The sequence below is a fragment of the Oryzias latipes genome, chromosome 1 (genome assembly GCF_053564925.1).
Source record: "Oryzias latipes strain Hd-rR chromosome 1, Olatipes_Hd-rR_3.1".
NCBI classification, from domain to species: domain Eukaryota; kingdom Metazoa; phylum Chordata; class Actinopteri; order Beloniformes; family Adrianichthyidae; genus Oryzias; species Oryzias latipes.
The window spans coordinates 12,310,606-12,324,414 of record NC_136237.1 but is presented as its reverse complement, the minus strand read 5'-3'; the positions used below and the strand labels follow the sequence as shown (position 1 = coordinate 12,324,414).

General features: G+C 41.6%; 1 protein-coding gene across 1 annotated transcript; it reads left to right on the top strand.

Annotated features, from left to right (window-relative positions):
• The first annotated feature begins 4,296 nt into the window (after positions 1 to 4,296).
• spcs3 (signal peptidase complex subunit 3) lies at positions 4,297 to 11,062 on the top strand. Its single transcript, XM_078939123.1, has 5 exons — positions 4,297 to 4,552; positions 6,930 to 6,999; positions 9,072 to 9,152; positions 9,490 to 9,605; positions 10,820 to 11,062. The coding sequence occupies exons 1-5, from the start codon at positions 4,410 to 4,412 to the stop codon at positions 10,950 to 10,952; spliced, it is 543 nt and encodes a 180-aa protein (XP_078795249.1). The 5' UTR covers positions 4,297 to 4,409; the 3' UTR covers positions 10,953 to 11,062.
• Positions 11,063 to 13,809: the final 2,747 nt, after the last annotated feature.

Sequence of the window (13,809 nt, the reverse complement as noted above, 5' to 3'; positions counted from 1 at the left end):
GTTCTTTGCCTCATCACTGCATGGAAGCTTTGACTGTGTTCCTCATTTACAATGCATAGAAGGCACAAATTATGTTGGGAGATCAGGTATATTTATTTTGAAAAACATCGGTAATTACGTCTCCATGCCTGGATTCATGAAGTCATTCATGAAGTATGCAAGAGCTGCATCTGAATGACGGCTGTTTTCAGAGGTACTTCCGTCTTTTACCCAGTTTGATGATTGCTGTATGGCAATAGTCTGGGGACAGGAAAAACAAGAATGAAATTAGAGAATCTTTTTTATCATTGTCTAGATGGAAAAAAAAGTATTATGAAGTTCAGAAATGGAATGCTCCCTTTTAGTTTTGGACTCCACTCGCTGATTCCCTCAACATGCCACGTGCCAAAGCAAGTCCCTGATTGGTTGATAGGAATTCTGACGTGCCATACCCGATCCTCAAATTGAGCCGCAGGACCTCTGCTTGCGTCCGTTCATTGACTTAACATTAGAAATGAATGCCCGACATGCTTATCGCATTCCGTGTGAACTTTTATGAACACTTGTATCTTAATACCGAGGCTCTCAGCAGCTTCCTGGAGTAGAACTTTAGAAAAGGTTTAAAAAAAAAACAGAATAATGCTAAATTGTCTGACATGCACATGTAAATTTGTTAACCAGTATTCTTTTTTGTGACCATAACTCACTCATTAAATGTGGTTTTATTACACACAGACTTTAGTGCAAGTCTGTGTAGACTTTACCACTTTCCCCAAGTGATAAACTGCACAAGATAAAAAATTGCGTGTGTTCCACTTGATCTGTATCACCATCCTGAGAAGCAGGAAGTTGAACAGATAAAGTCCAGCATTAGGATAAGACTTACCAAAAGACTGGTAAATATATTGACAGTTGTTCAACTTTGACAAGCTCTGAAAAGCAATAAGGTCAGTAACACAAAATTAATATAAACATACTCCAGAGTCTAGATGGTGCTGGAGATCATGGAACTGTTAATGCTTCCCAGCAGGCAGAATACAGTGGAGAACAGGGTAGAACAGCAAAAAAAAAAGAAGGAAATGCATATTGATTGACTGGCAAACACAAACAGAACAAATACTGGATCAAAGCTGCAAAGCAAATAAATAAGGAAATGACAGCATCAAAGGTGAAACTGATAGGCACTTCTGAACTGATACAACCAAATGATATACACGTGTTTTCTGCCCCGGAGAAAGGGTGGAGAGGGGAGACGGTCATTTTGCTAGATGTGTATGAGGCTTTCGCTAAGCCTTTTCACTAAGAATTCATACCATACAGTATGACAGAACACCATCTGTAGGGGGGCATTTGAATACAATTCAGTCTCTCTGGCATTGCGACAGGTTGGGGCTATCCTCTTGGGCGTTTGGTCTAGGCGACGCCTGTCACATCTACAGGGTCTAGTGGAGGGGGGCTGGGGTGATCAGTTGGGACACGGTCTGAGATGATGGACCAGTTGGGGTTACTCATTGAGACACTCATGGATGGCTCTAACCTGTCAAATGCCTTGGGCCTTTTTGGGAAAGTTCTGACCAGAGCTTTTACAAAATGCTTGGGAGTTGGGGCTTGGGTATGTGGGGCTGAGGATTTGGGCCTGTGGAGTCTGTTGTCCTTGCGTTGCATCCTCATGGCTGGGGAGGCCTGGGGCCCAACACTGGAGGAGCCTGCGGGACAGGTGGGTCAAATAAAACCAGATGTCAGTCTGGAAGCTGTTCCTGAACTCCCCTCCTTCCTTACATGAAAGTAAATTAAATACAAACTGGGTTTATACAAAAATACTACTTGTGTCCAAAGCTAAATATCCTTGACTGTAACAATACAACAGTTGTGTCCAACACAAGACGTCCTCAGGTCCCATCTGCTTGCTGAACTGTTTGACAGGAAAAGTTACCAAAAAAAAAAGGAAGAAGGAGATGTAGAGGACAGGTGTAAAAAGCAGGTAGTTATTCCAGCCCTGTTGTATGGTCTAAAGCAGAAGTCCCAATAAACTTACATTTTAAATGTACCAAAAGATTTTGCTCTACATAAAAAAGGTCCTGTCAAATCAACACAAATTCAAAATAGAAATATGGTGCACAACAAAACATACCAAACCTGGAAATATCAATAAAATTTGTGCATTTAAACAAAAACAAATCAAATTCTGTTTTCTTTTATATTGTCTCATTTGATCAGAACTGGACGCCTGGCATTATTGTGTTTGTGTTTGATGCAAGGTCCTGTGTTGTGGATGGACTGCAGGTGCTCATCAGTGAGACGACACCTGTCTGCAGTTTGGTTAGTCTTCATCACTTAGAAGAGCTTTTCACACAGAAATGTGCGACCACACATACACATGGATCAAGTCAAATGTAGACGGAGCTGGGGCATTTCTGGAGTGAACAATCTGTGCGGTTCTGCAGTGTCGCACTTTCCCTTCAGTGTGCCACGGCACTGCAGCTCAATCTGCTCCATCTGAATCTGCACAGGACCTGTTTCCACATCGATGGCAAACGGGTTACGAAGCAACAGCAAAAAAAAAATATTATTATTATTTTTTTGTTTTTGTTCTTCAAAGTCGCCAAAGCGTTGTTCAAACTCAGTGTGCTCAGCTTCTCAGCACAGTGTGTGTTTGTCTCATAGCGCCATCTCAGATTCATTCATTCATTCCTCTCCCAAACCCGTTTTGTCCCTTTCGGGGTCACAGGGCTGCTGGAGCCTATCCCGGCCACTCATCGGCGAAGGCAGGGGACGTCCTGAACAGGTCGCCAGTCTGTCGCAGTTGTCTTTGATTATATTCTTTAATTAAAGCCACATTCACTCCACAAATGAGACACACTGGTTTACCAGTAATGTCAGTAAATATATTCTGCTTCCAATCGGTTTTTAAAATCTGTTTTTAGAATTGACTTTCTCTCTTTTGCATCGTGAGTCGGAGTAATTACCTATTAGTAGTTTACTTAATTTCCGTATTGTTTAAAGGACAATGTCTGTGTTCTTTAGAAATTCCCCCTCTGAGTTGTGTACTGTTGGTGTGGACTAAGCCCTCTGTTAGCTCTCCTGCTAACTTACAACCCTCCGCACCCCCAACCTAACAATAGCAGTGCAACAAAAATCGCGACCAGTATTGAAGCCATCCAGCCGTACAGTTCTGCGGCAGATGCCAGCTCAGTCGAGGAAAACAAAAATGATCATGGATCTATTTGTCTACAAGTGGATGCATTAGAATGGGGCGGGGCAGGGAGCTTGCTGCTTGCCGTAGTAGCTTCTACATCACTGCTACACTCGGAAAATACTGTTTTAATCTTAATTTTCTTAATATATGTACTCCATATTAAGAAAATGCCACAAAAAAAGTTGAAAACTCGATTTTCATTTGAGTGGCTCTTTAAAGGAAGCAGCTGACTGATAAAGAAGTGGGTTAAGCTCACTCTGATGAGCCTTTATGAAACCGAAAACTCAGAATTCCAATAAAATTAAAATGATATTAAATAAAAGACAAATAATTATAGCATTTTTTTCTATTATAACATTTATGAGTTTTTGTGTATGTCCACTATTTAAACTTATTTTTTCCCCATGACATTTCATTTATAACTTCCCAGATAAAATTCACTGTGCTGAAGCTTTAACAGTATATATTGAGGTCTAACCCACAGATTATGATCTTTAAATAAAGTTATGAACAGAAAAAAAAGAAAACCAAAAGGGATCACTTCCGCAAACTCATCTCCAAATATCCGTTTCAAATAGTCGAGTTCACGACATGTCAGAAACGGAAGTAACAAACTAAGTAAGTTAAGACCTAAAATCAAATTTCCGGTTCAATTTACATACATTCATACCTTCTACAGCAAACAACGAGGTACAAAAAAATTTGGCAACATTTCTTTTATATATTACTTTTGGGTGAATTACTGTAAAATTGTTTTTCACCCTGACTACAGGTACAATGCACAGAACCCTAAAAGATCTATGAAAACTGAGGACCAGGTCAAGCATTTATTGCAACTGATGTTTTCAACCAAAAGCAATATTTTGCCTACAATAGTTGAGCTATTTTAGCTATCAGGTCACTGATCAATTTTTTTATATGAAGCATTTAGTAAAACAACAACAACAACACTGTACGTGCCTGTTTAAACCATTGAATCACTACAATCAGACTTCAATAGCATTTTTATTATTATTAAATATTACCGTTAGTTTTTTCCCCCCACATTACTGAGGTTATGTGTCAAACCATTTGTGTCAGATTCGCGTCAACTTCTAGTTGGCTTTTACTTTGAAAAACCCGACAGGAAGAACTTGAGTGATTGGATCAGCTTGGGCTTTCGATTCATTTGCAAGCTGCTGCTGCTAGCGGAGTGCTTAGGTTCGGTTCGGGTCGGTTTTCGGAGGTTACAGAGATGAATACGGTTTTGTCCAGAGCCAACTCGCTGTTCGCCTTCTCCCTGAGCGTCATGGCGGTGCTCACCTTCGGTTGCTTCATCACCACCGCCTTCAAGGATCGGAGGGTCCCGGTGGACATCCGTGTGTCCAGAGTCCTGCTGTGAGCGCACCGTCATTCAAAAACACTCACCTAAAGGCGCGTTGCGCACTCCAGGAACACGTTGCATACATAGGCTAATGCAGACGGACCAAAAATGTAGAGCTCCCTTTCGGCGCTTCGCCTGCCGGAAGTGGGAAGCATAGCGCATCTTCGGTTTCCTTAAATGTTGGGTGTCGTAGAAGCGGGTTTGTGCGCTAGCAGTAAGAATTTCGCAAAGCTCGCGTGTAACATTTGGTGCTGGCCGGATTCTGGTGGTATTTGGACTGAAACACCTTCACGTGTTTGGGGCCTTCTGACCTGTGCACCGAACCGCAGCCTTCTCTGTAACGGATACTTCCGCTGAGCTGTCCTCGTCTTCAGTGGTCGGTCATTGACGCCCAGGGTTCAAGCTACAGCCATGGTTGTGTTTCTGAGTCTCAGTTGTCAACTGGGGCTTAAACAAAAAACAGAGAAGAAGATGTGTGTGTGTGTGGATTTTTTCTCAAATCTGGATATGTTTGTGTGAGTCAAGGATCACACCAGATGGAGCTTAAACTGCCTCTAATGTCTACATCAGAGCGTTCAGCTCGCTCTGACATCCAAGAACGTCCTTTTCTACGGTGTCCTGTAAGGGTATAAACATACAGATATTCTATGGAATGATCTACAGTAAGGATACAAGCACCTGTAACAGTTCAGTTGTAATGTTACACAATTTTGGAAGAAGTTTTTTCTTTTTTTTAAAGTGGTCTCAATGCCAACATGTGGAAGATGAACAGTGATAGTTTGCTTCGCCTTTAAGTTGGATGGTCTAACGCTCTTTAAGATTCCATATGCTGCTGTTGGTGTGTCAAGCCTTTGTCATAACTGCCCCTATGGGTGGAAATGGTGTGTCTGTGGGCAAAAAATGGGCAAACCCGTACAGGACTGAAACAGCAACGTCACAGGTCGTTCTGTTAAACCGCAGAGCCGAAATGTCCATGCACATTATATTCTATGGACAGGCTGTGGGTGACAGGTCGTAATGAACACTTATACAACACCCATGGGTAAGTAAGGGTTAAGTAGGCGTGTTGTACGGATTTTTCATTTATTAAACAAAAAGAAATCCTACAGACTCTTCAAGGAGCCCGTTTGTGTTGTTTAAGTAATACCTTTGCGCTAGTTACCCGCTGCCAGTCTGTTAGGCTATGCTCACATACTGAAAGTGATGTGAAATTCATGTTTGAAAATGCACTGCTGCCATGCCGGTGCGCCCAACGCTGAAATTACGTCACAGGACCCCTAATCGCATCAGTACACTGACTTAGCATTGAAACTGGACGCCCCTGACGCCCACATTCATTTGGTGTGGACTAGGGCTGCACGTTAATGAGGAAAACCTGCGATATAAGATATTAATATTGTGATGACGATATAACTTGCGGTATATGAACATATAGCAAAACAACCAAAAACATCATTTCCATTTCACTGCAACAGTTTAAAAATGACATTCCAAATGACGCACATTTACATAGGAGACGAACATCTAACAAAAGAGCTCCATCTGATTGGTCTATGATGTAAAGGAGTCCATTCGATTGGTCAAATACATAAAGGGATTTGTTTGTTTCGTTAAATACTTCAAGCTGCTATAAGATTGTTCTAGCATATTTAAGGTAACCATTTATTGTGATTTTTGCCATCTTTTGTGATCTGCATATTGCACCGCTTAATATTGCGAGAACGATAAATTTGCGATATATTGTGCAGGCCTAGTGTGGACGCATCTTTAAGAATGAAAATACTAGACAATCATAGCGTAGTTTGCATGGGTGTCCTACGGCCGTCCTACCGGCACTTTAGTATCACCTGCTCACCCCGTATGCGTGTGGTGATTAAGGGTCCAGTACTCGCACTTCACTATAGAGTGTGGCATAAGGAAACCGTATGACAAGAACACCCTTACGTCATAGGTGGATGCACTGCCTTACAGACACTTCACATTACACTTACGACACGCACAATAACCGTATGTTCCATGTCCATGATGCCCCTTCATATCTGGCCGCTCCTTTCTCCAAAAACCTGCAATACTCATTTGGGTCAACAACCTATAATAGTGCATGTATCAGCATGACAGTTCCTATAGGGGATTTTAAAAACTGTTTATATCTATAATTTTACTGCTGCCAGCACCTTTGGATTGATCTGTTGAGTAGACTAGTTGTTGGCTGTTTAACAGAGCTAATGTTTTTTTCTGAAAAAAATCTTAGATCAAACCTGTTGGTTGCCCCAACAAGAACTGTATCCACAGACAAACATTCCTGACATCCAAAGTTATTTCTGAGTTTCAGTTAGTGGCGATAGAAGCTCAGTGTTCATGTTTTGTTCATGTCTCTGTGTCCTTCAACAGGAAGAATGTCGATGATTTTACTGGACCTAGAGAACGGAGCGACCTGGGCTTTGTGACTTTCGACCTCTCAGCTGATATCCTTTTGAGTGATGCTTCACCGTCCACATATCAGTTCAGAATGTCATAGCTGCTATGCAAGAGTCAAACTCAAGGGTGAATTTACTAACAGTTAGAAAATAATCTCTACGAGATCCTCCGACATTACTTCTGACCAGCTCCCAGCTTTAGGTTGACTCTACCAAGTACTTCAGAATAAATGATTAAAGTAAAACAATCACAATTTACCAAATATTCAAACAGGATCAGGTTACTATTCTGAAAACCACACTCATTGTTGTACTAAGAGCAGTATTTTTGTGAAGATTAAGGGCAAATAACTACATAAAGAATCTTGGGAGCCGGTTTAGCTCGTGCTGGTTTTTCGGCGCCTTCCGTCCGTGGAACCAGGGTTCGACTCCGGGCTGCTTCCTGTTCCCTTCTCTACTTCTGTGCCGGTTGCTTTGAGAGGGTTGCGTCAGGAAGGGCATCCGGCGTAAAACATTGCCAAGTTTACCATGCGACTCGTTCGCTGTGGCTACCCCTGATGGGAAAAGCCGAAAGAGAAACAACAACTACATAAAGAATTTTGTTATTGTGAAGAAAATTTGTAAAGAGCTTATTGTATTTAAATTTAAAGTGTTTGCAAAACAGGAGTGTTCTTTTTATTGTTTTACTTTTCTTTACATAATTAAGTACCCCATAGTCCAAGAAGCCAAAATCTGATAGACTTCTATTGAAAAATAAACAGCTAATACTCAGTCATTCTATTTATCAGAGTAATCATTCTTGCTCTGATACCTTTGAAACATGTTTTTGAAAATCCTAATTTTTCTTCCTAATATTCCTAATATTCAAGTTTTACAGTGGCCAATCAGACACCTCAATAAAAGGATGTGGCCTTGCATCAAACATTTGAATTTTTTGATTGACAGATTTTCTCAATCCCGCTTTCAAGTGGGGGATGGGGAGGGGGGTGGCGCCCTTTCAAACAAGCTCACCCCCCATTGTCAAAAGTTATTGCCTTAAATCGAGACGATTTATCGCTGCTTACTGATGATGTCTGGCTCCATATCCCCAAAGAAATGGCGTCTGAATTGACTTAATTTAGTTGGTAAGCTGTTTTTCATGGATGACGTTACACTCACTTAGTCCAGTTCTTAAATATAATCAATGGGTAGAATTCGACATAATGACATAATGGCTCAAACACATCAAAAACACTCAAGAACTCCTGAGATTAAACATCGGACCGTTCTATCTAAAGCAGGGCTGCTTATTCCTGGTCCATGGGATCTACCACTCTACCTGTCTGTTTTCCAGATCTCCAAGTCCTGCTAGCAGCTGATTACCTCAATCAGATTTCTCCACATTCCGATTAAATGAACCCAACTGGTCAAGGTAATCAGCAGTAAGCAGTGCAGGGAGAGCTGGAAAACAGGCGGGGTGGTAGATCTCAAAGACCAGGAATGAGCAGCCCTGATCTAAAGTGACCCTCTGTGAGCCCTGATCTAAATGCTATTGAAAATCTGTCAATGGAGCTGAAACATCCTTCCAACCTTAGACAATTGGTGCAGTCTGCTCATTAACCCTGTGAAACCAGAGCTTTAGCTCCTCTACTGTAACTCTTCAACCATTGAAAAGCATCCTAGGTCTAATATGTAACACTTCGGTGCTGAGGTGCTCACGCATTCAACGTAAATCAGCTGATTCATGGCGATTGCATTAATGGTCAAAGATTTCTGGTATGTCAGAGCGTGTGTTAACTAGGTGTCGCCAACGACATCTCCGGTATGAGATGGGCCTAAATATCTAATATAAATAAAGATGGGGCTAAATACCTGCTGACAGTTACAAATGTCTTAAAAAGTTATGTATATATATATATAATATATATAGTCAGATATAGTTTCTAAAGTTGTGCAAATAAATATTAGGTTAAGGGTGCCATCATTTTTTTCCATGCTCATTGTATTGTTTGTATTTTTGTTCAAATGATTATGTTGAACATCAAATTGAAAGCATGTCTGATTTTCATTCGAGAGCTCCAGTCAGCCTGTTAAAACATACGTGTATTGTGACAAATCCCGTTTTCTTTAACTTCAGCCACATCTGCAACCCATTTTTGACTGGAACGTGAAGCAGCTGTTTATTTATCTGTCAGCTGAATACGCTACCAAAGCCAACGTAAGTTGAATGCATGCAAACACAACCACACACTCACAATGCAGGGCAAACATTCAATATTCTGTAATATTGTTGAACAGGTTCAAAAAGATGATGGTAAATAATAGTTTTGAACTTAAATGTTGCAAACTGAACATGGAGAAGGCTTTGGGAAACGGCAATGATGAACAATATGCATCCTTGAAAATGCATCACAGTCATACCTGTGTTGTTTTTAAATGTGTTCTTCAAGTACTGCAGACATCACTGCCGCCCGCCTGCAACGTCTGTCCTTCAGATTGGAAAATGATGCTTTTCTGTATAACTTGTCACTGTTCTTTGTTTGCATGTCTTTTAGTCTCTAAATCAAGTGGTCCTTTGGGACAAGATCCTTATTCGAGGAGACAATGCCAAGCTCAACCTCAAAGACACGAAGTCCAAATATTTCTTCTTTGATGATGGAAATGGACTCAGGTTAGTTGATCAGAGTTCTTTGCTTGTGTGGTCTCACTGACAGAAAATCTAACATGGTTGATTGCATTTATTTATACGCTCTTTGGTCACTTTATGAGGTACACTTTGCTAGTACTGGGTTGGACCCCCTTTTGCCATCAGAACTGCCTGAATCCTTGGTACTAGAGTTTCAACAAGGTTATTGGAAACATATCTTAGAGAGTTTGGTCCATATTGACATGACAACATCACGGTTCCTGCAGATTTCTTGACTGCACAGTTATGATGCCAATCTCCTGTTCCGCCACATCCCAAAAGTGTTTTATTGAGTTGAGATCTGGAGACTGTGGAGGCCATTTGAGTCCAGAGAACTTATTGTCATGTTCAAGAAACCAGTCTGAGATGATTATGACATGCCGCCTTATCCTGCTATCCCATCCAGTGTTTTCTTCTGCTGCTGTAGCTCATCTGTATCAAGGTTGGACATGTTGTACATTCAGAGATGCTCCTCTGCAAATCTGTCGTACCCCAGTGGTTCTTTGAGTTTCTGTTGCCTTTCTACCAGCTGGAACCACTGTGACCATTCGCCTTTGACCTCTGGCATCAACAAGGCATTTCCACCCACAGAGCTGCCGCTCACTGGATATTTTCTCTTTTTTTGGACCATTCTCTGTAAACCATAGAGATGTTTGTTGGTGAAAATCCTAGTAGATCAGCAGTTTCTGAAATCCTGAGACCAGCATGTCTGGCACCAACAACTATGCCACATTCAGAGTCACTTCAATCCCCTTTCTTTCCCATTCTGATGCTAAGCTTGAACTGCAGCATATCGTCTTGACCACACCTACATGCCTAAATGCATTTAGTTGTTGCCATGTGATTGGCAACAACAGGGTTGGACAGGTGCGCATTAATAAAGTCTTCTATGAATGTATAATAAGTATTTTTTATTCAAATAGTTGAAACTCAGAAGCAGATGAAAAATGCAGTTTGAAAAAGAGCTTAGACAAGAAATGAGTATTGTTGTCAAAGGAGCTATGTCCCATAGCTCAAGTTCAGTTTAAGACCTTGTTTTCAAAGACCTAAATGTGCTTCAAGTCAAAGTCTCCTTATTTGCTTCAGAGCATAATGGAGCAGGTACATGAAATTTTTGGTTCTTCGGTAGATGTTTTCAGGTTCTCCAGTCTCTTCATGTTGTTAATTGTGTGCTGGTTTCTCACCTGTTCTGCTTTCAGATCCAACAAAAACATTACCCTGACATTGTCGTGGAATGTTGTACCTAACGCCGGCATCCTGCCCCTGGTGGTTGGAAGTGGACATGTCAGTTTGCCATTCCCTGAATCGTACGAGAACACCAAGAGCTACTAAACTGAAAACTGAGCCAGCATCCAGACCAAGCCTCTGGTCTGTGGGACTGTTGAGTGTTCTTTCCTAACTCAAAATACAGAGATGGAAACAATAAAACCTTTCTTTTCTAATTTTGTTGGGTGTTAGTTATCACGAATTCCCCTCAGAGCTCGTAAACCATCGGAGGTTTTCATGTTTGGATGTCTTTGTATCTGATGAAATGTGCTGACAAAGACTCTGGGAGTGGATGCCCCTCGTCTTCCTCGTCTCGGCTTCCTCGTCTGTTTCAGCTCAATTCCTGTCTGTTTTCATCGTCTCGCTTTGAGCCCTCTGTTTTTTCTACAGTGAGAGTAGAGGATCCATTAACTGAAGCCATGTGGCTTCCCTGTTTGTCATGCAACACAAGTCAGAGGTGCCGTCAAATCCCCAAAATTAATGTTCTCCTTTGACAAACCTTGAACTCAAGAAGTGGCTCTACCTAGAGCAGGTAATTTTTAAATTGGACCGACATTTTATTTTCTTAGCAATTTATTTAAATGCTAAAACACATTTCACAAACGTGTACTCCATGTTCCCCAATGTCTGAACTCAATGCCCTTTTCTAAAGCTACATTAACACGAGTACAACCAATCACTTAAAAACTCAAACTTTCACAGCAAAAGAGCAGCTCGAAGCTTTCAAAACTAAACACTATATACGTCATTACACACTACAGCAAAACAATGGAAAACACAATGCTCAAGTTGTGAGGTTTCATTTTTCACAACTGCCAATGCATATTTTTTAGAAACTTTACAGTAATTGATCTTAGATCCCTGCAGAGGATTAGGCATTTAGATTTGTGCGTTTCATATGAAAAGTATAATTCTAAATTCTGCATGTAAATTACTGTAACACAACTCAATGCAAAAACAGAATCTATTGCACACAACAGTATTCTTAAAAACATGAGTCTGAAGTTATTTTATTTACTTTACAGTATTAATACCACAATCACTGTATGGCATCATGTTGCTGAGCTGCATCTGGCCACATCACCTCATCCACATCGCAGGCTATATTGTCTCTGGCCAGGCACTGCAGGAAAAACGCCCTGGAATGATGAATCCATCCTGGGATGTCAGCACAGGCCAGCTCCATTGCCCTTAGGAGGTTCTCTCTAGGATATGGGTGTCTGTCATAAACCTTCCATCTCCAAGATGAGAAGAACTCCTATAGGGTTCAGAAAAGTGGAGTAGGGTGGCAGACAGACGTGTAACCCTTGTGCTATCATAGGCACTTTTACCCTTGTGGAAAGATTTCATGTAAACCACGGACACCAGTGAAGATCACAAATCATTGAAGAAAAAAGGTTCAGCGCACTGTCTAGTGGGTCTAGATGACCCAACTCCCAATGGTAGCCCATCAGATGGAAATTGTGTTTTTTGTGTTTTCAACCCTTGTGCTATCCTAGGCACTTTAACGTTGGGAGTTGGGTCCCTAGACCCAGCCCACTAGACAGTGCGCTGAACCTATTTTCTTCAATGATGGATTACATGAAATCTTTCCACCTTTATCCACCTTTGTCATGGTAAGGAGAACATGTCAATGTAAGGGTGGGGTCATCTAAGATAGCCCAAGGGTTAAAAAGTGGTTACCGTTGGTGGTGAACCACTCTCTGATTTGGTTTGGAAGGCAACATTGTCCCAAATGATCACATATATATGATGTGATGGCCCAGGACAGTGTTGTTTGCGGTCAAGGAGGATGTCTTTTGGCTCCCCTTGGAAGGTGAGGAGACGGTTGTTGTAAGACCCAAGGACAGCATGCCGGTGGACAAGCCCCTCCAAACCCATGGCTGCACAAAGAGTAATATTTCCCCTCCGTTGGCCAGGAACCTCAGTGATGGCTCTTTGGCCAATGATGTTACGGCCTCTTTGCCTTCGTTTCTGTAGGTTGAAGCCAACCTAATCCAGGAAGAAGTACCCATGAGGTCTGGCCATCGCGTCCCACTGTGAAAATGTGAAAGTGCACAGGTGATTAAAACAACAGTCAATCCGGTATTGTCGAGAAGTACTTCAGGCTACTGAGCAACACAGTATCTCCACTAACTGTACTGTGAACATGGATGTATACTTACTTGCACATACTCGTAATGAAGGTCTTTGTGTCGCGCAAAGTTGCACTCAAAGGGAACAATATAGACCCGTTTCATCTGCATCTTTTGGTGCCGGGGAACTCTGTCTTGTGGCCAAGCTGACTTCATCAATGTTCTGAAAGTTGACATTATCGGCAATGACTTTGTATCTGATCTCCCGGAATCTGATGAGGTTGTTCTCACGAACCACATCCACAATGCGGGTTTCTGGTGCCGCTGTGAATATGGCAACCCTCCCACCTCTATGTGGCATTCTTTCAACTCTAAAGAAAGAAACGTCTTGTCAATTGACATGTTTTACAATACAGTAACAACTGATTTGAAACCAATAGACTACTTTCACAGGCTTGTAAAATTGTATTGTGACAAAGAAAGCAACAGAGTACAATACCTGTTGTGCTGTCTGAAAGCCCTGAGAATGGTGGTCACAGTGAATCTACTAAGGTTTGGCCAGACTTTGTTCAGCTTCAGCCATTATTATGCCATGGTCAATGACTGTTGCTCACATCTCGTCCGTAAAAATGGTGCAAGTTTGTCTTGCTCTCCCTCCTGGACTTCCTCCTCTCCCTTGTTGGCCTCCTCTTCCTCCTGTGATTTGAACTCCTCTTTCTCGTTGGCCTGCTCCTCTTCTTCCATGGCCAGCTCTTCTCCCTCCTTTGACTGAAATTCCTCTTCCCCTGAATCTGCCTTCATCCTTTGTGTTTGTTTGAAATCTTCATCAAACTGTCCTCTCTGAACTT